General features: G+C 37.2%; 1 protein-coding gene across 1 annotated transcript in view; it reads right to left on the bottom strand.

Annotated features, from left to right (window-relative positions):
- Positions 1-26,336, bottom strand: part of LOC111063758 (dmX-like protein 2) — a 478,861-nt gene that overhangs the window by 409,739 nt on the left and 42,786 nt on the right. The window contains exons 9-16 of the mRNA XM_039435348.1: positions 22,884-23,138; positions 22,208-22,347; positions 19,460-19,647; positions 17,233-17,429; positions 9,074-9,192; positions 7,594-7,702; positions 5,854-5,983; positions 2,411-2,575 (exon numbers count right to left, since the gene is read on the bottom strand). Of these exons, the coding sequence (XP_039291282.1) occupies positions 2,411-2,575; positions 5,854-5,983; positions 7,594-7,702; positions 9,074-9,192; positions 17,233-17,429; positions 19,460-19,647; positions 22,208-22,347; positions 22,884-23,138 (1,303 nt within the window). The remainder of the gene's footprint in view (positions 1-2,410; positions 2,576-5,853; positions 5,984-7,593; positions 7,703-9,073; positions 9,193-17,232; positions 17,430-19,459; positions 19,648-22,207; positions 22,348-22,883; positions 23,139-26,336) is intronic.

Genomic DNA, 26,336 nt, shown 5'->3' with positions numbered 1-26,336 from the left:
CATATTTAGAGAACACTCCCTCCTTACAGCCCCGGCAGTTTATGTCTTAGAGTTAGCTCTATTTGTTTTTAGAAATAAGGACCGTTTCCAGGAGAGACAAGTGGCGCATTTATATAACACGCGATTCAGGGGACTCAGGTATCCAGAGCACAGGCTGACTCTCTTGGAGAAGGGCCCTTATTACATGGGCATCAAGGTTTACAATGTCCTACCACAGATAGTCAAGGAAAGTGCTACTCCTGGTTTATTTAAGAAAAAATTAAAAACCATTCTCATAGGTATGTGTCCCTATAAAGTTGAGGAATTTTTTGAGAAGATAGCCTCTACATGATTTGCCAATATAGTATGGTCACTGCTAGTGTTCTATTTATGTAATAGTTGGTTTGCCTTGGGTTGGGGTATGACAGTGGGTTTATAAGTGATCCACATTCATGTTTTTTTTTCTCTTTCTTTTTCCCATTTTGAATAATTAAATGACATTTCACACATCACTAGAGCCTAGCTCTGCTTTTGTGATTTTTACGTGAAGAATTGAATAAAATAAAAAATAAAATAACATCATGACAGTTACATCTCCACCATATAAATTGACCGGGCAAAGTTGGTCAAGATCAAGGCGTACGGTTTGGCATTTCTTTAGTCGATTTGCGATTCGGCCGACCGCGGTAATAGCTTTCATGAAATTTGACAGGTATGTTGTTTTGAAATTCAGATTGGTGTATCACAGCTTTTTAAATAAGCCGCCATTTCAGGTTTGTATAAAAATAAAAATCTGATCTAAGTTATGGAAGCAAATTTTTGAATCAAATTATGAAAAAATATATTTTCCTACAGTTACGTTGAAAAGTGGCCATTGCTGCACTGATTACAGATCGCAAAGAATCACTTTTCCGCTCTAGTGCGGGAAAAATTTTTCTGCACTCCAGATTTGCAACATGGCAACGCAAAATACTTAGTAGGTTATATGGAGCAACAGTGCAGCAAAATCAAAATGAAGTTGGTAACAGTGACTGCTGTGGCTGCTATAGTGAGCAGAGGTGCAACCAAGCACAACGCGCTAATTATTAGTATTATATATTATAACCAAGGACAACGAGGACTTTGGGATTTTAGGATTAAGGTTTTTATCAACAATAAAATTACACAGAAAAACATTTTATGGATTTCAGGCAATTTTACCCATAATTACCCACTTTTCATATTCAATGGTAACTGTAGGAAAAACTTAATGTGAAATACGTGCGCAAAGTTCCTCTGCTGCACTCAACAAACCATTCCGCCCTCGCCTACGGCTCGGGCGTAAACGTTTCTTTCGGTGCAGCAAACTGTCACTTTGCGCACTAGTTGCACAAATAACTATTTCTTGATTAATTTGACATTAAATTGATCATTTTCTTAAGGAAATGATAATTATTATTAGATCAAATTTAATGGGAAGAATTGAGTAACAGCTGTGTACACTCAGTGGCAGAATGGAGAGACTTGGCAACACTGTTCTCCTGTATCTTTCTTCACTGTCACTATAATGTGGACCTCACTGTAGCTTTGGAGCTCCACTATGTTTTAGAATGAAACTAGTTATTTGTGCAACTAGTGCGCAAAGTGACAGTTTGCTGCACCAAAAGAAACGTTTACGCCCGAGCCGTAGGCGAGGGCGGAATGGTTTCTTGAGTGCAGCAGAGGAACTTTGCGGACGTATTTCACATTAAGTTTTTCCTACAGTTACCATTGAATATGAAAAGTGGGTAATTATGGGTAAAATTGCCTGAAATCCATCAAATAACTTAGTAGTGTTTGAATGGCGAGGCGGCTGTGTGGTGTGTGCTGTGGTGGCACTGTGCTGTTGCTGTCCTTGGTTATAATATATAATGAATAATAATTAGCGCGTTGTGCTTGGTTGCACCTCTGCTCACTATAGCAGCCACAGCAGTCACTGTTACCAACTTCATTTTGATTTTGCTGCACTGTTGCTCCATATAACCTACTAAGTATTTTGCGTTGCCATGTTGCAAATCTGGAGTGCAGAAAAATTTTTCCCGCACTAGAGCGGAAAAGTGATTCTTTGCGTTCTGTAATCAGTGCAGCAATGGCCACTTTTCAACGTAACTGTAGGAAAAATATATTTTCTTGATTAATTTGACATTAAATTGATTATTTAATCAAGGAAATGATAATTATTATTAGATCAAATTTAATGGGAAGAATTGAGTAACAGCTGTGTACACTCAGTGGCAAAATGGAGAGACTTGGCAACACTGTTCTCCTGTATCTTTCTTCACTGTCACTATAATGTGGACCTCACTATAGCTTTGGAGCTCCACTATGTTTTAGAATGAACCAATTTATTATTGATATAAAGTGGACCTTACTGTTATTAATGATAGAATGAATCAGGTGAATTAGCACTCACCAGATGAGGAAACTGCCGTCAATCGGATGTATAGCGAAGAGGAGATCGGGACTATGGTGCCAATCTCTCAGCAGACATTCTATCTTGGTGTCTAGCGAATCAGGGGTGTGCGCCAGTGAAGGCCCAACTGTGTCTGTTGCTAGAGAGTTGATCGATGTAGCATTGCTAAAACAACAACAACAAATATTTACAAAATTATTAAAAAACAAAAAAGAGTCGGGCTACAGAGGCGCAATTTTGCTATTTTTACCTCCTAACTAGTTCCAATTGAGCTGCAAAGTCAAAAAGTGTGTTCAAAACATTCTCTCCAAACTCCAAATTCAACAAAAAATATACAAAATTATTTAAAAAATAAAAAGACAACTTAGCTTAGGTTCCACACCCCCAACAGACGGGCTACAGAAGCGCAATTTTGCTATTTTTACCTCCTAACTAGTTCCAATTGAGCTGCAAAGTCAAAAAGTGTGTTCAAAACATTCTCTCCAAACTCCAAATTCAACAAAAAATATACAAAATTATTTAAAAAATAAAAAGACAACTTAGCGGTTCCACACCCTCAGCAGACGGGCTACAGAAGCGCAATTTTGCTATTTTTACCTCCTAACTAGTTCCAATTGAGCTGCAAAGTCAAAAAGTGTGTTCAAAACATTCTCTCCAAACTCCAAATTCAACAAAAAATACAAAATTATTTAAAAAATAAAAAGACAACTTAGCGGTTCCACACCCTCAGCAGACGGGCTACAGAAGCGCAATTTTGCTATTTTTACCTCCTAACTAGTTCCAATTGAGCTGCAAAGTCAAAAAGTGTGTTCAAAACATTCTCTCCAAATTCCATTGTCAATATTGGTCTATTGTTACAAAACTGAAGATCTCACACTCAGCACTAGAGCTGCTGCAACAGTCGTGGGGAAATGCTTAAATTTGTGAAATTAAACATCAATTTGAAGAGAATTTAATGCTCTATGAGCTCAGTATTAGCATGGATTTTTTACTAGTGATTTTTAAAAAGTTGTAAGAGCAAAAATCGTGAACAATTGAGGCAAATGTTTTATCATTTTCCAAAATGTAACACCTTCAAGAGCGGATATCTTAAAAACTATAAGGGCCGGTGGTTTCCGAGCTCGGGATATAGAGCTAAGTTCTACACTTTAAACAGCTGGAGTCAGAAAATTGGCTTTCAGAAACGGGGCGTAGTCGTAGTCCACGTTTGAATTGAATTTCGAAAAACTATAAATTGAACACAAAATAAAGAGAAAATAGTGTAAATTCAGCTATTTTGAATTATTTGGGAATATTTTTTCCTACAGTTACGTTGAAAAGTGGCCATTGCTGCACTGATTACAGAACGCAAAGAATCACTTTTCCGCTCTAGTGCGGGAAAAATTTTTCTGCACTCCAGATTTGCAACATGGCAACGCAAAATACTTAGTAGGTTATATGGAGCAACAGTGCAGCAAAATCAAAATGAAGTTGGTAACAGTGACTGCTGTGGCTGCTATAGTGAGCAGACGTGCAACCAAGCACAACGCGCTAATTATTAAGTAGATATTATAATGGAGGACAACGACAGCACAGTGCCACCACAGCACACACCACACAGCTGCCCCCCGCCATTCAAACACTACTACATTATTCAGGCAATTTTACCCATAATTACCCACTTTTCATATTCAATGGTAACTGTAGGAAAAATTTAATGTGAAATACGTTCGCAAAGTTCGTTTGCTGCACTCAAGAAACCATTCCGCCCTCGCCTACGGCTCGGGCGTAAAAGTTTCTTTCGATGCAGCAAACTGTCACTTTGCGCACTAGTTGCACAAATAACTAATTTCGTCAAGGAAAAACGTTTCCAGTTATAGGAATGAGAAAATAAACATTATCATGAGAACTGCGACTACGCACTGTTTCCGAAAGCCAATTTATCTGACACCAGCTGTTTAAAGTCTAGAACTTAGCTCTATATCCCGAGCTCGGAAACAAGCCCTAAAAGATACAAAAAAAAGTTGTTAGATGAATATTGTAGGAAATTAAGAGATCTTTAATTTTGTATAGAATTGTCATGTCTGTTAGATACATAGTTTTCGAGTTATATGCGAGAAATCGAAGAATGGTACCTTTGAACCATCCTCACCCACTTAGCACAAGATTTAGAGGTAGGGAATTTCGATATATTTACCTCCTCAATATCCTAAACAGAAGTGCGGGGTCAAAAATTGTCTTCCAAACACTTCCCTCTATACCCTTTTTTGAGCATTCATTGCTTGGACTATAATTATCAACGTTAGTAGACAGAAGGTTGATCACTCACAGGTGAAAGATTCGAAGTGGTGGGGGGAATGCCAGCGTGACGTCACGTGTAGTAAAAAAGTGATAGAGTAACCATACTGAGCATACAGTCTATACACTGTATCTTCAAATACATCGTCGTTTAATCCCCTCAAGATTGACCTAGAACTTAAAAATTCTCCATACTTATAGCGAATTAATCACTGATTCTAATGATTTTGTTAAATACTTCAAGTTCATTCAACTTGTATGAATAAAGTTAAGTTGAAAGTTTTTCAAGAATCTAAAAACGTGACACGAAAAAGTTAATAAGCTGGAAAAGCGTTAGTAGACAACGTTATACTATTATAATTTCAGATTAACCCATAAAAAATCTTGATAAACCAATGCATTGAAATAAAACAATAAACCGATCCCGATAAATCCAATGAATTTCATTCATATAAATGCACTGAACATATGCTAGTATCGAGCACATGTTCTACGAGAATCAAAATATCTCATCCCCGAAATTCACAAGCTGATGTATAGCCAAACTACAAAATATAAACACGACCTAGAAGATGAAGAAACCTTAAGGATTTGAAAGGGAAGGTTAGGAGGTGGGGTTTTTGCTTTCATATGGCAAAATACTTGTATTATTTAAATGTTTTGATAATTATTGTAAAGCAGAAACAGAAATCTTGCATGTCAGAAAATGTTTGTGTTATATAATTTGACTATAGGTCACCGTATGATTTTCAAGAATGCGATATTCTGCCTACTCTGTACTACAGCCTACGTCACGGCTGCAGTTCCCCCACTCCAATTGCATTTCAACTAAAATACTATAGATGAGTGACCAACCTTCTGTCTACTAACTTTGTATAATTATAGGCCGGGTCCTGAAGCGTTGTCTATCGGCGGAGGGCCATACTACCCGTTCAAAAACATCGACCTCAACTCTGTGAGGAGCTTCCTCCATCTAAGGATCTAGGTACTCTACTGTAGAGCATGTTTTTCTAAAAGTAGGAATATCAGCCCATACATATAAATACCAATCATATAAATGTCGTGGAGGCAAAGCTAGGGGACGCGTAGTGTAATTGAGTTTTGTATCAGATTATGGTGTTGTGTATCAAGTTGAGATGATACTGTATCAAAGTGGGTTGACTAACCTGAGCGTCTGATGTGTGCTGGAGGGGAAGCTGGTGGGGATACCCCCTCCACCGCCTGGATGGTGCTCTTCGCTTCCCCCACTCTCATCCTGGGACACAGATTTGGCCAATCTACTTCCCTTCTTTCTACCTGTATGCACAACAAACAATCAAATATTTTATTTGAAACTAGTAGGTAACCCGTGCTTCGCAAGTGTCTATTTTAAAACTGCAAAATGAAAACTTGACGTAATAAAAAATCGAAAATTGAAAATAGGCCTATAACCATCCTCGGTTAATGAAGAGTCTATATGCAAAATTTCAAATTAATCAGTTGAGTATATTTCAGACGTGATGATGCGTCAAACATAATTCCCTATTCCTTACGTGTATAAGCCAGTTCTTTCCTTTATTATAGTATAGAAAACTGAAGAATACATAATACTTGGAAACCTCACAGAATCATATTGATTTTTCCAATACATCAATAAATTTTAGTTCGATTAGGATCCTCCTCATTTTGAATCAGGCAGCCTTTTGTTTTCCCAATTCCAAACAAAATACCTAAAATACTCGTTTCCCTGGGAATTCGTGTCTGATAGTACATTATAACTGAATAATATAAATTATTACTTATTTTATTGTGATCTATTCATGTTTTTCTTATGAAATTCAATTATAGGCCTACAGCATGAAGACTATGTCCAATTCATTTGTACTGGTGGCAAAATTTTACATTAAAAATAATTAACTTTGTTTAAGTACTGACACTGTGTTACTAGTAAATATTTGAAAAAACACTTACTTTTGATTGGAGTCTTGAGGAATGCATTTCACTCCTGAAGAGGAGCTTCATCAGCCTGACACCAGGGGCGCTTGCTCTTATGGGTTGGACTGTGTGGCCAAAATGTGGGAAAATATTACATTTGATTTGAAGTTAAGATGATCAAATCAAATGTAATATTTTCCCACATTTTGGCCACACAGTCCAACCCATAAGAGCAAGCGCCCCTGGTGTCAGGCTGATGAAGCTCCTCTTCAGGAGTGAAATGCATTCCTCAAGACTCCAATCAAAAGTAAGTGTTTTTTCAAATATTTACTAGTAACACAGTGTCAGAACTTCAACAAAGTTATTATATAGTGTTTCGTCATGGAAAGCAACTTCAATTTAAAAATAATTATTTGATAAAATCCAAGTTCAATAGTAATGAAAACAAATTCCTTCAAAAAATAATTGATAATAATACGTTTCGAGGGAAAAAATTAAGAACAAAAAAATGGGAAGCCTCGGGGATTCGAACCGAGGAACCATCGCTCCGTGAGCAGGACTTTTACCGCTGCGCTACATAGACGTTCGTAAATGGTAGTCTTATAAACTGCTCATAAATAGACACACTTTGGGCTATGAAACTTCATGTAGCCTACGGTAGCATAGATGAATTTCAACATTAATTCTGATAAATCTAGAAGGAAAATTGAAATTTGGGCTTCCAGGTGCACGAGATTGATATTTTTAGAATCTATGTTCAAAATTTGGAGATCTAAATCATTCCCGTTTTTCCGGTATGCAATCCACTAGTTGACATGTTTTGATGCGAACAAACGAACAAACACAACCCTACTCTCTCTTATTATATAGATAATTGTAGTTAACTGCAACTGCTGGAATATTATAACTGTGCAATAATTATTTCAAATATCCAATGAAAGCTAAATAAATATTTTGAGGGGAATAAATGTAAATAATAATGTGATATTTACCTGACAGCGTTCTATCATCATGTTCTGAATCATGATGTTCCGACGAATCATGGTGGCTGTGATCAAATCCAAGGCCTTCTTCCTTTTCCACTACTTTCTTAGTGAGATCCTGCAAAACAAAAAACAATCAAAACTTTGTAGAATGTTTATAAATACCATGAACTACCAAAATATTCTGGTATTCTACCTCAATAATTTATTGTAAAAATTTATTATCACATAGCTTATCAAAATGTATGAATTAATGGCTTTTTTAATTCTATTATTTGCCGTTTGCAAAGTTACAGTTCAAACTAAATTTAATTTCAAACCGGATTAAATCCAATATGGGGGACCGAGCTTCGCTCGTACAAAAGCATGAACAATTTATTACGATAGAAGAAATCACTAGTAGTTCTGTGAACAGTAGACCTCACGCAGTATTCTCATCCACAAGTACCTGATTGAAACTATAGACCTTATGGAAATACAGCAATGGACTGGCTTCTCCACACATCTGTGTAATCACTTGTCAGCTGATTTATCTATATATATAAAAGCGAAATGGCACTCACTGACTGACTGACTGACTGACTGACTCACTCACTCACACACTCACTCACTCGCAGAACTGAAAATCTACCGGACCAAAAACGTTCAAATTTGGTAGGTATGTTCAGTTGGCCCTTTAGAGGCGCACTAAGGAATCTTTTGGCAATATTTCAACTCTAAGGGTTGTTTTTAAGGGTTTAAAGTTCGTCTTTTAGCATGTATATTCTTCTTCTCCCAATATCTTAATTATAATTGAAATTCCCATATCATATGTTACTATAGAACTATAATCTAGATAGAGTACCTCTTCGAAACAGTTGTTAACTGGCAACTGAATTAATAATTTTGTCAGGTTGGCATTAAGTTGAGTTGACTTTGTTAGGTTGGTGCCAAGTTGAAGATTTAAATGCATTTATCGCGGAAAAATTGATTGGGCACTGCTACTTCAATCCTGGGAATATTATATTACTAGCCGTCAGGCTCGCTTCGCTTGCCATATCCGTTTAGCCAGACGTTTAGTCTGGACCCCCGACTGGATTGTCCTAACATATGATAAAAATGCTCAAATGAAAAATGCAGGCGAGCGAAGCGAGCCTGCTGATCTCATCCCTGGACGACCCAGTCGGGGTCCAGGCTAGACGGATATGGCGAGCGAAGCGAGCCTGACGGCTAGTAATGAATAATTCTATAGTCTGATTTTTACTCTAATATTGGCGTATGAAGGAGGCTCCTTTTATATTATCCTTGAAATGCAAAATTTCCAAAAACCGTGTATATACGTCGACGCGCAATTTAAAAAGGAACATACCTGTCAAATTTCATGAACATCTATTACCGCGTTTCGCCATAAATGCGCAACATAAAAACATTTAAACATTAAGAGAAATGCCAAACCGTCGACTTGAATCTTAGACCTCACTTCGCTCGGTCAACAATTTTTTCAACTTACATGTAATATAGCCTCAGCCTGAAGGGAGAAATGCATCTCCTTGTTGTTGAGCCAATGCAGAATGAAATTCGGTTCCCGTTCTGGATCTCCAGTGATTAAACTCGGAACTAATGGAATGTCTGTAACAAAAGATGAATAATGTTATTTATTTATTTATATGCAAATACAATCCAGTTAGAAACTACAGGCATTCCCCACATCTGCTCTGAACCTTAATTTTGTAATACTTATCCCTTAGGCTCAAATCACACTTAGGCGACTCAGGTGGAGAAGAGACTGGACTCTAGTGGAGAGCATGTGTTTTGAAATGGTGACGTCGCGGAGACTAGAATCGACTGGTCTGAGTGTCACCATTTCAAAACACATGCTCTCCACTAGAGTCCAGTCTCTTCTCCACCTGAGTCGCCTAAATGTGAGTTGAGCCTAAAGGTAATTTTATTCAATAAGCACTTTGATAAATGAAAATAATATTTACAGGATTTTTTTCCCATGGCTAAATTGCCGTCTGGGGAAGTCTGCAACAAAATAATTACTGCAATAGATACTGTGTCTTGCCCTTCTATTTACTGTGGCTATTTACTTGCTATTCTAGATACTGTGTCTTGCCCTTCTATTTACTGTGGCTATTTACTTGCTATTCTAGATACTGTGTCTTGCCCTTCTATTTACTTGCTATTCTAGATACTGTGTCTTGCCCTTCTATTTACTGTGGCTATTCTAGATACTGTGTCTTGCGGCTCCAACGATTTTGATCAAATTCATACTTAGAAAAGTCATTGATAAGCTCTATCAACTGCCACAAGTCTCATATCTGTAGAAATTTCAGGAGCACTGCACCATCTATACAAAGTTGGTTTAGATTCCCAATTATCAGGCTTCAGATACAATTAAACAAAAAACTTCGAGTGGAAAAGATTGAGCATAGAAATCTCTACAATTAATGTTCAGTAACATTTTCATCTAAAATTGAAAATAAGCTCGAAATTCGAGAAAATAAGATTAGTCAATTGCAAACTGTTGGCAACTGTTTCTATAAAATCATTCACTATGAAGAGATAGCAGATCTCGTGTATATCTAGCGTTATTGTCCTGTCACCAGCTGGCTCAAATCTTAGAAAAGTAGACTTGAGATGCGCGGGAACACTAGCGTCAGTTGATAAATTTTCCATAACGGCAAGGAAAGTTGTGTGAGTGCACCACACCAGATTTTTTCTAAATGTCTATCTTGACATTCAACTCACTGAGGCCACTGACGCCTAATTATTATTTTATTAATGTCTATCTTGACATTCTTCCACTGAGGCCATCGACGCCTATTTATTTATTGGATTTGACAGCTACCCTTGGCTTTACAAGTGATTCATTGAAGGCCACTGTCGCCTATTACTCGTTCCAATTGATGTCTGTCTTGACATTCAATTCATTGAAGGCCCATGTCGCCTATATTCAACCCGGACTGTCCTCATTGTATTTATTAGCTACCCTTAGCTCTTAAGTGATATTTTTAAGGCCAGTAACGCCTATTAATTGTTAGGTCGAAATCTATTTTGACATTCAAATCACTGAAGGCCTATGCCGCATATATTTTTATGTATGTTATTTGCTGAGCATTTCTTACAGCTTATTGTCATTTTTTCACATTATTATTGTACCTTAGTAATAACTTTCATTATTGCACTCAAATTATTCATTTCAGGTATCATTATTAATACCTTTGCATTTATTGCAATATCATTATACCAATATCATTAATAATTTAATATCATTAATGCCTTTGCATTATTGTCATACTTCAATGGTCATTAATGTCATGACCTAATTTCTTTTAAATGTTGTAGTTCTCTACATTATTTCACATGTTGTATTTTCCCAAGATTTGACTCATTGTTTTTGTATGTGGCCATCTGCCTATTATTATTTAGGATTCAAAGACTTAACCTACTTACAATGCCTTTGTATGTGGCCATCTGCCTATTATTATTTTATTGATCTCAAAATATTTGATTCAATTTTTGTATGTGGCCACCTGCCTATTATTATTTTATTGATCTCAAAATATTTGATTCAATGTTTGTATGTGGCCACCTGCCTATCATTATTTATTGATCCCAAGAATTTGACACAATTGTTTTTGTATGTGGCCATCTGCCTACTATTATTATCTTATTATTATTAAATCTTATCTTGTTGATTCATTTAGTCTTTTATTGGCGTACTTACCCCAATTCAAGCTATCAGTATTTTTATGCACAGAATTCAAAGATTTGTTTGTAGGTATTTATACCAACTATCATCCACAGTCCACTGCCCTGCCCTGGATTCTGTCACTCTTATTATAATTGAAATTCCCATATAATATGTTACTATAGAACTATAATCTAGATAGAGTACCTCTTCGAAACAGTTGTTAACTGGCAACTAAATTAATAATTTTGTCAGTTTGGCATTAAGTTGATTTGACTTTGTTAGGTTGGCGCCAAGTTGAAGATTTAAATGCATTTATCGCGGAAAAATTGATTGGGCACTGCTACTTCAATCCTGGAATATTATATTACTAGCCGTCAGGCTCGCTTCGCTCGCCATATCCGTTTAGCCAGACGTTTAGTCTGGACCCCCGACTGGATTGTCCTAACATATGATAAAAATGCTCAAATGAAAAATGCAGGCGAGCGAAGCGAGCCTGCTGATCTCACTTGGACGATCCAGTCGGGGGTCCAGGGGGCGGAGCCCCTGGCTAGACGGATATGGCGAGCGAAGCGAGCCTGACGGCTAGTAAGATAATTCTATAGTTTGATTTTTACTCTAATACTGGCGTATGAAGGAGGCTCCTTTTATTATTATCCTTGAAATGCAAAATTTCCAAAACCTTGTATATACGTCGACGCGCAATTTAAAAAGGAACATACCTGTCAAATTTCATGAACATATATACGCGTTTCGCCATAAATGCGCAACATAAAAACATTTAAACATTAAGAGAAATGCCAAAACGTCGACTTGAATCTTAGACCTCACTTCGCTCGGACAACAATTTTTTTAACTTACATGTAATATAGCCTCAGCTGAAGGGAGAGAAATGCATCTCTTGTTGTTGAGCCAATGCAGAATGAAATTCGTTCCCGTTCTGGATCTCCAGTGATTAAACTCGGAATAATGGAATGTCTGTAACAAAAGAAGATGATAATGTATTTATTTTTCCTACAGTTACGTTGAAAAGTGGCCATTACTGATTACTGACCACTGATTACAGAACGCAAAGAATCACTTTTCCGCTCTAGTGCGGGAAAATTTTTCTGCACTCCAGATTTGCAACATGGCAACGCAAAATACTTAGTAGGTTATATGGAGCAACAGTGCAGCAAAATGAAAATGAAGTTGGTAACAGTGACTGCTGTGGCTGCTATAGTGAGCAGAGGTGAACCAAGCACAACACGCTAATTATTATTCATTATATATCATAACCAAGGACAACGAGGACTTTAGGATTTTAGGATTAAGGTTTTTATCAATAATAAAATTACACAGAAAACATTTGATAGATTTCAGGCAATTTTACCCATAATTACCAACTTTCATATTCAATGGTAACTGTAGGAAAAACTTAATGTGAAATACGTGCGCAACGTTCCTCTGCTGCACTCAAGAAGCCATTCCTTACTCGCCTACGGCTCGGGCGTAAACGTTTCTTCGGTGCAGCAAACTGACACTTTGCGCACTAGTTGCACAAATAACTATATTTATATGCAAATACAATCCAGTTAGAACTACAGGCATTCCCCACATCTGCTCTGAACCTTAATTTGGTAATACATAGTCCAAGGCTCAACTGACACTTAGGCGACTCAGGTGGAGAAGAGACTGGACTCTAGTGGAGAGCATGTGTTTCAAATGGAGACGTCGCGGAGACTAGAATCGACTGGTCTGAGTGTCACCATTTGGAAACACATGCTCTCCACTAGAGTCCAGTCTCTTCTCCACCTGAGTCGCCTAAATGTGAGTGAGCCTAAAGGTAATTTATTCAATAAGCACTTTGATAAATGAAAATAATATTTACAGGATTTTTTTCCCATGGCTAAATTGCCGTCTGGGGAAGTCTGCAACAGAATAATTACTGCAATAGATACTGTGTCTTGCCCTTCTATTTACTGTGGATATTTACTTGCTATTCTAGATACTGTGTCTTGCCCTTCTATTTACTGTGGCTATTTACTTGCTATTCTAGATACTGTGTCTTGCCCTTCTATTTACTGTGGCTATTTACTTGCTACTCTAGATACTGTGTCTTGCCCTTCTATTTACTGTGGCTATTTACTTGCTATTCTAGATACTGTGTCTTGCCCTTCTATTACTGTGGCTATTCTAGATACTGTGTCTTGCCCTTCTATTTACTGTGGATATTTACTTGCTATTCTAGATACTGTGTCTTGCCTTCTATTTACTTGCTATTCTAGATACTGTGTCTTGCCCTCTATTTACTGTGGCTATTCTAGATACTGTGTCTTGCCCTTCTATTTACTGTGGATATTTACTTGCTACTCTAGATACTGTGTCTTGCCCTTCTATTTACTGTGGCTATTTACTTGCTATTCTAGATACTGTGTCTTGCCCTTCTAATTACTGTGGCTATTTACTTGCTATTCTAGATACTGTGTCTTGCCCTTCTATTTACTGTGGCTATTTACTTGCTATTCTAGATACTGTGTCTTGCCCTTCTATTTACTGTGGCTATTTACTTGCTATTCTAGATACTGTGTCTTGCCCTTCTATTTACTGTGGCTATTTACTTGCTATTCTAGATATTGTGTCTGCCCTTCTATTTACTGGGCTATTTACTTGCTATTCTAGATACTGTGTCTTGCCCTTCTATTTACTGTGGCTATTTACTTGCTATTCTAGATACTGTGTCTTGTCCTTCTATTTACTGTAGCTATTTACTTGCAATTCTAGATACTGTGTCTTGTCCTTCTATTTACTGTGGCTATTTACTTGCTATTCTAGATACTGTGTCTTGCCCTTCTATTTACTGTGGCTATTTACTTGCTATTCTAGATACTGTGTCTTGCCCTTCTATTTACTGGGCTATTTACTTGCTATTCTTGATACTGGTCTTGCCCTTCTATTTACTGTAGCTATTACTCGCTATTCTAGATACTGTGTCTTGCCCTTCTATTTACTGTAGCTATTTACTCGCTATTCTAGATACTGTGACTTGCCCTTCTATTTACTGTGGCTATTTACTTGCTATTCTAGATACTGTGTCTTGCCCTTCTATTTACTGTGGCTATTTACTTGCTATTCTAGATACTGTGTCTTGCCCTTCTATTTACTGTGGATATTTACTTGCTATTCTAGATACTGTGTCTTGCCCTTCTATTTACTGTGGCTATTTAGTTGCTATTCTAGAGACGTGTCTTGCCCTTCTATTACTGTGGCTATTTACTTGCTATTCTAGATACTGTGTCTTGCCCTTCTATTTACTGTGGCTATTCTAGATACTGTGTCTTGCCCTTCTATTTACTGTGGCTATTTACTTGCTACTCTAGATACTGTGTCTTGCCCTTCTATTTACTGTGGCTATTTACTTGCTATTCTAGATACTGTGTCTTGCCCTTCACTATTTACACATCTATCAAACCATTATTTGCGTGCTTTCAATTCAAATAGATGAAAAACAATGTGGACTTGTTGGCTGAAGTTTCTCTACAAATTTAAAGGGCCGGTTTCCAAGCTCGGGAAATAGATTAGCTCTAGACTTTAAAACAGCTGGAGTCAGAAAATTGGCTTTCCGAAACGGGGCATAGTAGTTGCATAGAGAAAAATCTGGTGTGGCGCCATCACACAACTTTCCTTTCCGTTGATCACCTGACGCTAGTGTTCACGCGCATCTCAAAGATCTGAGCCAGCTGGTGACAGGACAATAACGCTGGAGACACACGAGGTCTGCTATCTCTTAATAGTGAATGATTTAATAGAATGAACACTTGCCAACAGTTTGCAATTGAATAATAACATTTTCTCGAATTTCAACCTTATTTCCATTTTTAGGTGAAAATGTTACTGAACATTAATTGTAGAGATTTTCATGCTGAATCTTTTCCATTTGAATTTTTTTGTTTAAATTGTATCTGAAGCCTGATAATTGGGAATCTAAAATCAAACTTTGCAAAGATGAAGCCGAGCTCCTGAAATTTTCACAGATATGAGACTTGTGGCAGTTGATAGAGCTTATCAACGACTGTTTTAGGTATAAATTTGATCAAAATCGTTGGAGCCGTTTTCGAGAAAATCGCGAAAAACCCAGTTTTTGACAACATTTTTTCCATTTTAGCCGCCATCTTGAATTGCATTTGATCGAAATTGTTCGTGTCGGATCCTTATAGTGAATACTGCGTGAGGTCTACTGTTCACAGAACTACTAGTATACAGATAGTTTATCGTGAACATCTTTCGAAAAAGCTATCACAACCTCTAAAATGCATTTGGTGGGATATTTTGAGTAGATATTGGATTTAACAGCACAGCTTCGGGCCCATAACTTAACTGACCGTTTTTAGCTATTGGAGACATAAATAAGCTCTTTCTGATGACTGTGCAACGAAATCATGTGAGTGTCTAATTGAGCGTTTTTAGGTTTATGGGAGCTATAGTTTACTGTGACATCTGTGCAACGGAAAATGAATTTATGGCTTCGTAAATGAGTTCCTGTTTTTACTTTCCTTGCCCTATTTACCATAGGTAAGGAAAGTATTGCTTTCCGAAAAAAATTAAGGTACCACAATTTCTAAATTTCTATACGTTTCAAGGTCCCCTGAGTCCAAAAAAGTGGTTTTGGGTATTGGTCTGTATGTGTGTGTGGTGTGGTGTGTGTGTGTGGTGTGTGTGTGTGTGTGTGTGGTGGTGTGTGTGTGTGGTGTGTGTGTGTGTTGTGTGTGTGTGTGTGTGTGTGTGTGTGTGTGTGTGTGTGTGTGTGTGTGTGTGTGTGTGTGTGTGTGTGTGTGTGTGTGTGTGTTGTGGTGTGTGTGTGTGTGTGGTGTGTGTGTGGTGGTGTGTGGTGTGTGTGTGGTGTGTGTGTGGTGTGGTGTGTGTGTGTGTGTGTGTGTGGTGTGTGTGTGTGTGTGTGTGTGTTGTGTGTTGTGTGTGTGTGTGTGTGTGGTGTGTGTGGTGTGTGTGTGTGTGTGTGTGTGTTGTGTGTGTGTGTGTGTGTGTGTGTGTGTGTGTGTTGTGTGTGTGTGTGTGTGGGTGTGTGTGTGTGTGTGTATGAGTGTATGTGCGTCTGTGTACACGATATCTCATCTCCCAATTAACTGAATCACTTGAAATTTGGAACTTAAGGTCCTTACACTATAAGAATCCGACACGAACATTTTCGATCAAATGCAATATTCAAGATGGCGGCTAAAATGGCGAAAATGTTGTCAAAAACAGGGTTTTTCGCGATTTTCTCAAAAACGGCTCCAACGATTTTGATCAAATTCATACCTAGAAAAGTCATGATAAGCTCTATCAACTGCCACAAGTCTCATATCTGTAAAATTTCAGGAGCACTGCACCATCTATACAAAGTTTGGTTTTAGATTCCCAATTATCAGGCTTCAGATACAATTTAAACAAAAAACTTCGAGTGGAAAAGATTGAGCATAGAAATCTCTACAATTAATGTTCAGTAACATTTTCATCTAAAATTGAAAATAAGCTCGAAATTCGATTAAATAAGATTAGTCAATTGCAAACTGTTGGCAACTGGTTCTATTAAATCATTCACTATGAAGAGATAGCAGATCTCGTGTATATCAAGCGTTATTGTTCTGTCACCAGCTGGCTCAAATCTTAGAAAAGTAGACTTGAGATGCGCGGGAACACTAGCGTCAGTTGATAAATTTTCATAACGGCAAGGAAAGTTGTGTGAGTGCACCACACCAGATTTTTTTCTAAATGTAAATTTTACATTTATGTGACGACTCTGCATTAGTCATCTTGGCAAAATTTTCTGACTCGAGTGTTTAAAGTCTAGAGCTTAGCTAAATCCCGAGCTCGGAAACCGACCCTTAATGTGTTGGAAAGTGGAAGCTCATTTGATACCCAACCGATTTGATACGCAACCGATTTGATACGCAACCATTTGATACACACAATCGAGCAGCTGATTTTGACAGTGTTACCGGTCTGAGCATTGATGCTGGCGGCCAGATGCATGTGGAGTCCAGGGGTCACCCCGGTGCCATGGAAGCCGTAGCTGTGGAAGTCGTGCACACTGTACGTGGAGGGCAGAGTGGGGATGGGTCCTGCCACCCCACCAATCAGCTGATTGGCGCTGCCTCCCTGCTGCTTGGCGTGGCGACGTATGTGGAAGCATGTCCTGCAACACATCAAATTATAGTGGATAATCATAGAGAAGAGATAGCATAGGAAGATATCCATGTCCTCAAAGACATCAAGGGCTCGTTTCCGATCTCGGCATTTTCTATCTAATCACAGTGAATTGAGATTAATTCCCAGAGGAATGCAAAAAGTTCCCTCACAAAAGCCCCCGGTTGCACAAAAGCCAGTTAAATTTTAATCCTGATTAATTTCACGTGAACCACTTCAGAGAAGACCATTTCAAAAAGATGATTCCACTGGAATTAATCAGGATTAAAAATAATCCGGCTTTTTTGCAACCGGCACTAAGTACCTGATTGAATGATTGCAAAAGTTCAACAGCTGAGTCATAATTTTGACACAGTCCCACGCACATGAACTCGCTCACTCACTTCCATCAGACGACGAAATAATTATTATCAGCGTTTAAATAATATTATCCTGTTAATGTCCTTTAGCGAATTTTCCAAGGGATGAGACCTAGTGCATTCGATTTTTTATATTATAAACCTACTATGTTCTGAATTTCGTGAGAATCGTTGGAGCCGTTTTCGAGATCCGGTGAAATACAAACATATAAACAGAAATTGCTCGTTTAATAGTATCGGATTATTGCAAACAATTCGATACAACTTTTTCGCCCCACTTGGATGTAATGAGCTGGTTTTCGTACGTCATATGGAGGCCGAAAATGATTGTTTTCTGACCAGGCCGGTAAAAGTTTTACGGCCCTAGGGCTGTAAAATAACCTTGAAGTCAGCTGATTCTGATTTGATGTGAACGTGTTTACAAAATGGTTTATGAAAAGGAATCAGTTTATGCTTCTAGAATTGAATAGTATTCTGCAATAAGATACTATTATTTTATTTGGATGAATAAAATACAGATAAGATATATATTATAAACTATTCAAATTCGATTTTCAGAGTAGGATAGAACTTCTACCTGAACTTCGAAGTCAACGACAACAATCATTGTTGACGTTGACATTCAGATTGGCCAAATTTGAAGTGTGCTAAAACAGCTGATCAAAAAACTTTTCATCATTTGTGTTTATTATTCAAGAATCAAAACTTAATAATATATCATCTTATTGTCATTTGGAAGAATAAAAAGTATAAACTTAACCTCTTACATAATTGAACATAATCTTTTAGGTTATTTAGACAAATCATAATGAAAAATAAAAGTACTTGGACAATTTCCTGATATTCAGATTACCTCAGATTTACTAGAGCTATGACCTTCCTGTTTTGCTTTCGGAAGTGCCCAATAACAATTATTCTCATATTTATATTGTTTATTTTTCTGTGTGGCGGAAAATAACGTTCTCACCATGGGCGAAAATGTTTTTCCGGCTCTCAATCTTTTCTAGTCCTCGGCCTACGGCCTCGGACTTGAAAACCAATTTCGAGCCGGAAAAGTCTCATTTTCGGCCCTAGGTGCGAAATTAGTTATTTTCCTACAGATACCCTGAAAAGTGACCATTTGTGCACTGATTACAGAACGCAAAGAATCACTTTTCCGCTCTAGTGCGGGAAAAATTTTTCTGCACTCCAGATTTGCAACATGGCAACGCAAAATACTTAGTAGGTTATATGGAGCAACAGTGCAGCAAAATGAAAATGAAGTTGGTAACAGTGACTGCTGTGGCTGCTATAGTGAGCAGAGGTGCACCAAGCAAACGCGCTAATTATTATTCATTATATATTATAGCCAAGGACAACGAGGACTTTAGGATTTTAGGATTAAGGTTTTTATCAATAATAAAATTACACAGAAAAACATTTGATGCATTTCAGGCAATTTTACCCATAATTACCCACTTTTCATATTCAATGGTAACTGTAGGAAAAACTTAATGTGAAATACGTGCGCAAAGTTCCTCTGCTGCACTCAAGAAGCCATTCCGCCCTCGCCTACGGCTCGGGCGTAAACGTTTCTTCCGATGCAGCAAACTGTCACTTTGCGCACTAGTTGCACAAATAACTATTTTTTTTACAAATCAATCAAATTGTTCGCACTTACTTCATGTGTTTGAGACGTTGCATGAACCGATGCTTGTGTCTGTGAGTGTGGAACTTTGGATTATGAGCTGCAAGCGGATCAAATTGATGCATGTTCACCAAACCTCCATCGTCTGGCAGCACTGTTTCAACCCACAGCCGACAGATATTGTCACGGCACGATGTTACCACATATTCGACACTGAGCCTCTGTAATCAAACAAAATACAAACAAAAATTAAAAACACAATATTCTATATAATAAGAGATAGGGGGTTGTGTTTGTTCGCATCAAAACATGTAAACTTGTGGACTGCATACCGGAAAAATCTGGAGTGGCGCACTCACACACTTTCCTTGCCGTTATGAGAATTGATCACCTGAAGCTAGTGTTCACGCGCATCTCAAGTCTACTTATAAACAAAGATCTGAGCCAGCTGTTGACAGGACAATAGGCTGGAGACACACGAGGCTGCTATCTCTTCATAGTGAATGATTTAATAGAATCAACAGTTGCCACAGTTTGCAATTGGATAATCACATTTCCTCGAATTTCGAGCTTATTTCAAATTTTAGGTGAAAATGTTACTGGTCATTAATTGTAGAGACTTTCATGCCATCTTTCCACTTGAAATGTTTTGTTTAAATTGTATCTGAAGCTTGATAATGGGGAATCTAAAATCAAACTTTGAATAGATGGAGTGGAGCTCCTGGAATTTTACAGATATGGGACTTGTGGCAGTTGATAAGCTTATCAATGACTATTTTAGGTATGAATTTGATCAAAATCGTTGGAGCCGTTTTCGAGAAAATCGCGAAAACCCTGTTTTTGACAACATTTTATCCATTTTAGCCACAATCTTGAATTGCATTTGATCGAAATTGTTCGTGTCGGATCCTTATATTGTAAGGACCTCAGTTCCAAATTTCAGGTCAAATGGGAGATGAGATATCGTGTACACAGACGCACATACACTCATACACACACACACACACACACACACACACACACACACATACAGACCAATACCCAGAACCACTTTTTTGGACTCAGGGACCTTGAAACGTATAGAAATTTTGAAATGGGGTACCTTAATTTTTTCGGAAAGCACTACTTTCCTTACCTATGGTAAAAGGGCAAGGAAAGTAAAAACACTATATAATAAGAGAGAGTAGTTGTGTTTGTTCGCATCAAAACATGTCAACTTGTGGATTGCATACCGGAAAAACGGGAATGATTTAGATCTCACAATTTGCAAATACGTTCTAAAAATATCAATCTCGTGCACCTCAAAGCCCACATTGCAATTTTCCTTCTAGATTTTTCAGGAATAATGTTGAAATTTCATTCATGGGACATGAATATATATAAATGTTAATATAGAACAACAATCTAGAGACTACCTCTTCGAAAAAGATGATTGAAATTGACAACTAAATTAATAACCATTATGTAATGTTGGCATTAAGTAGAGGAAGGTTTCTAAACAAGATTAGGAGATCGGTCACTTTATTAGTTTAGCACCAAGTGAAACACTTATCTATGTATTTATATGAAGGAGAGAATTGGTTTATACACGTAGGGGATAAGAAATTCACGAATGACGCATCATCACGTCTCAACTACTCAACTGTTAAACTTGGAATTTGACTTATAGATTCTTGATTTACTGAGGATGGTTATAGACCTATTCTCAATTCAACATAGACACCCTATACACTGTCTATTATTAGTGTGTTGTTGGGAGTGTAAGAGTGTAAGAAGGGCACAGTATGAGAGACTACCAGCGTCACATAGCTTCACCAAAAACAACTACTAGGACTATCGGCTTCAGTTAACACTCACATTTGCAACATAGACCCCTATACATGTCTATTTTAGTGTGTTGTTGGGAGTGTAAGAGTGTAAGAAGGGCACAGTATGAGAGACTACCAGCGTCACATAGCTTCACCAAAAACAACTACTAGGACTATCGGCTTCAGTTAACACTCACATTTGCAACATAGACACCCTATACACTGTCTATTATAGTGTGTTGTTGGGTGTAAGAGTGTAAGAAGGGCACAGTATGAGAGACTACCAGCGTCACATAGCTTCACCAAAAACAACTACTAGGACTATCGGCTTCAGTTAACACTCACATTTGCAACATAGACACCCTATACACTGTCTATTATTAGTGTGTTGTTGGGAGTGTAAGAGTGTAAGAAGGGCACAGTATGAGAGACTACCAGCGTCACATAGCTTCACCAAAAACAACTACTAGGACTATCGGCTTCAGTTAACACTCACATTTGCAACATAGACACCTATACACTGTCTATTATTAGTGTGTTGTTGGGAGTGTAAGAGTGTAAGAAGGGCACAGTAGAGAGACTACCAGCGTCACATAGCTTCACCAAAAAAACTACTAGGACTATCGGCTTCAGTTAACACTCACATTTGCAACATAGACACCCTATACACTGTCTATTATTGTGTGTTGTTGGGTGTAAGAGTGTAAGAAGGGCACAGTATGGAGACTACCGCGTCACATAGCTTCACCAAAAACAACTACTAGGACTATCGGCTTCAGTTAACACTCACATTGCAACAGAACGTCCTTTACCACGGCATAAATGATACGGTATCATCACAATATGATACAGTATCATCTCACCTTGACACACACATCACATGATTTGAAACAAAACTCCCAAACTCTGAATGATGTTTCTACAACCATGGCATATCTTGTTACGCTATGTCTTATTTGTATTTAGCACTCACTTGGGCATGTACTTGCTGGTCTTTCGCCATGACAGTTGTGTGACTGCTCTGGGAGTATATATAGACAAATCCGTAGTTGAGTTCATTAACGGTCGACTGCTGGTGTTGACTTTGGTCCACGCTTTTCGACGGAAACAACACTGTAAAACCAAAAACATAATTAATCTATATCTATATATATATATATATATATATATATATCTATAATATATATATATATATTATATATATTCAATCTATTGTGTATTATGTCCCCTGTTTTATTCATATATATTATATTTTATGAGTGATTGAAACACTTAAAAACTTACATTAGAATGGGGTAAATTTTCGGAGACTGGGTCCCTTCCTCAACCGAGCAGACAATATATATATATATATATATATATATATATATATATATATATATATATATATATATATATATATATATATATAGTGATATCGGAGTATGGAGGAATTCCTTTTTCTTTTGTATATCCTTAAAATGCAAAATTTGAAAAAAAACTTGTGTATACATCGCCGCGCAGTTGAAAAAGAATCTTCCTGCCAAATCTCATAGAATTCTATCAACGCGTTTGGCAGTAGTCGCGTTACATACAGACAGACAAACGCGAATCCGAGTTAAAACATAGACCTCACTACGTTCGGGCAAATAGAGTATTACTGTACTCACATTGTTTATTTTCGAACCAAATCTTGACAAGCCGATCGTTGCGGCCGGCCGTGGCAAAGAGCGTGCCATCGGGCGAAAACGCCATGTGCAGAATGGGTGTAGCCGTTTTGCACACGCCAGACACACTCCCACCCACGATCCTCATCCTCCTCACACTCCTGTGCCCCTCCTTGGGGCCAGAGGCGGTGGGGGGCGGCGCTTGAGACAGGGACTCTGTAGCTTCTTCGCCTATCTCGAAAGTGACGCCTCCTGTGTCTGTAAACAAATACATAATTAATAACAATAAATATGGAAGATTTTTACAAGACATTTTGTGTACCTAGTTGAGAAGTTGATATTGTGCTAATTTATTCATATTGAATGAAAAGACTAAGAAATTGTCAAAAATCAGGTGTGGCGCACTCACACACTTTTCTTGCCATTACGAAAATTAATCACCTGACGCTAGTGTTCCGCGCCCATCTCAAGTCTACTTATAAACAAGATCTGAGCCAGCTGGTGACGGACAATAACGCTGGAGACATTAGAGGTCTGCTATCTCTTCATAGTGAATCATTTATAGAATCAACAGTTGCCACAGTTTGCCATTGAAATAATAACATTTTCTCGAATTTCGTGCTTATTTTCAATTTTAGGTGAAAATGTTACTGAACATTAATTGTAAGATTTTCTATGCTCAATCTTTTCACTCGAAGTTTTTTGTTTAATTCTTGTCTGAAGCCTGATATTTGAAATCTAATAATAATAATAATAATAATAATAATAATAATAATAATAATATAATATAATAACTTTTATTCACTTCATTGTACAATTTTATAAAGCATAAAACAATAAAAATATCAAGTGCACTCTCATTAGGCTAGGCCGCGTCGAGGAGTGGGCCTATCTAAAATCTAAAATCAACTTTGCATAGATGGGGGGAGCTCCTGAAATTTTTACAGATATGGGACTTTTGGCAGTTGATAGAGCTTATCAATTACTATTTTTGGAATAAATTTAATCGAAATCGTTGGAGCCGTTTTCGAGAAAACGTGAAGAGCCCTGTTTTTGACAGCATTTTCGCCATTTAGCCGCCATCTTGAATTGCATTTGATCGAAATTGTTCGTGTCGGATCCTTATATTGTAAGGACCTCAAGTTTCAAATTTCAAGTCATTCCGTTAATTGGAGATGAGATATCGTGTACACAGACGCACATACACTCATACACACACACACACACACCACACACACACACACCACACACACACACACACACCACACACACACACACACACACACCACACATACAGACCAATACCCAGAAACCACTTTTTGGACTCAGGGGACCTGAAACGTATAGAAATTTAAAAATGGGGTACCTTAATTTTTTTCGGAAAGCAATACTTCCTTACCTATGGTAATAGGGCAAGGAAGTAAAAACCACAGATTTATTGATAAAAATTAATTGTCAATATTGTTAAACCGTTCCATAATTGAATAAAAACACAAATCTGTTGTAAAATTCTACACTGTTTATAATTGATCTACACAACAAGTGTAGAATTTGTCAACAGATTGTGTTTTATTCGATTTATTGATACTTTGGGCCGTTTGCACAGTATAGTTGCTAAACTCGATCAAGTTAATCTGAAAGTTCAAACTTGAATCGGTTTTCCTCAGTGCATTACTAATCCAGTTTAAGTTAAACTAGTTTAGCGTTAAGTTGGTAATAGATGTCATCGTTTATAATATCAGGAAGGCTGATTTTTTACAGGAAAATTTTTATTTGTTTACAAACCATCAGTGAATTGAGGTTATGTAGCTACTATTTTAGTATTTCTTGTTTTTGTTCAAAATCCACCGAACTGTAGTAAGCTGTACGGTTAAAAGTGAAAAGCAATCAAGAAATCTTTAAAAACTTAAGTTTTAGTGGTACCAGAAAATATATTTTAGAATGTAAAATAAAAAAGTTATTTTGTTACGTTTAAATCTACTACGGTCTTCCTCGTTTATTAGAAATCTCTCGAAAGCAATATATCTGTTATGTGTTATTAAAAACATGTTTTCTAATCAAAGACCACTGTTAGAAATTGTCTCAATTTCTATCAATGGTTTATTCAATCAAAATACTAAATTGGCAGTTGCTGTACTCAAGCAAAACCATTAAAAAATTCTCTATCCCAGAAATTTCTCAGTTTTAAAATTTATTCGCAGTAATCTTTATCAATCGCATTAAAAACTTCTATCAATTCCTCCATTACAATAATTATTTTTACATTCAAATAATGATTCACTATAACCTAAATTAATAATAATTATCGTCTACAGAATCATTAAAAACAACTGTCGAAAAATAATTTACTATCAGCTGTTTCCCATCAAATCTTTACAGATGTCAAGTTAATCCAAATTATTTGGTTTAAACCTCCGGCTTTAGAGGTTTAAACTTTTCGAGAGTTTAAACTGATACTGTGCAAACGGAATTTTAGTTCAAACCAAAAAAAATCCAGATTTGGTTTAAGCTTTAGCTTAAACTTACACTGTGCAAAGGGCCCTTAGAAAGAGATTATCAGAGATTGACAATGGTGTAATAACCGAAACCGGTCTTTCTAAGTATCAATAAATCAGTGAACAGTAGACCTCACGCAGTATTCTCATCCACAAGTACCTGATTGAAACTATAGACCTTATGGAAATACAGCAATAGACTGGCTTCTCCACACATCTGTGTAATCACTTGTCAGCTGATTTATGATGAATAATTCTATAGTCTGATTTTTACTCTAATATTGGCGTATGAAGGAGGCTCCTTTTTCCTTTTATATTATCCTTGGAATGCAAAATTTCCAAAAACCTTGTATATACGTCGACGCGCCATTAAAAAAGGAACATACCTGTCAAATTTCATGAAAATCTATTACCGCGTTTCGCCGTAAATGCGCAACATTTAAACATTAAGAGAAATGCCAAACCGTCGACATGAATCTTAGACCTCACTTCGCTCGGTCAAAAAATGAATGTCTGTTGTGTTAGTTTGTTTGTTCCCTATAGACTCGAAAACTACTTGACAGAACGGCATGAAACTTTGGGAATATGTTGTGTGAATATTGGGGATGGTTTCTGACCAGAATTTTTAATAGGGGGGCTAATAATATTATATATTGATCCATTTTACAGACCTTTACAGTCGGCCGAGCAGCTAACGTAGTACGGGAAGATGATCATGATTCAAGATCATGTTGTAATAATATGAACTCGAAAACGTTAATCTGTGATAAAATTGTTTACTGATATTAAAACGGTAGTTTTAAACACATAGGAACTCCGTATTGAGATGTGAATAAAAATATTGATAGTCAGATAAATTTCATGATTCACAAAATAAAGTAAAGTGTGACATGAGATACATTGACTTTTTGGTGGTACGAAGTTCGCCGAATAAGCTAATTGTATTGTATTATATTGACTG

The sequence above is a fragment of the Nilaparvata lugens genome, chromosome 9 (assembly GCF_014356525.2).
Source record: "Nilaparvata lugens isolate BPH chromosome 9, ASM1435652v1, whole genome shotgun sequence".
Classification (NCBI taxonomy): domain Eukaryota; kingdom Metazoa; phylum Arthropoda; class Insecta; order Hemiptera; family Delphacidae; genus Nilaparvata; species Nilaparvata lugens.
Note: the sequence above shows the minus strand (reverse complement) of the source record. Positions and strands in the feature narration are given on the sequence as shown.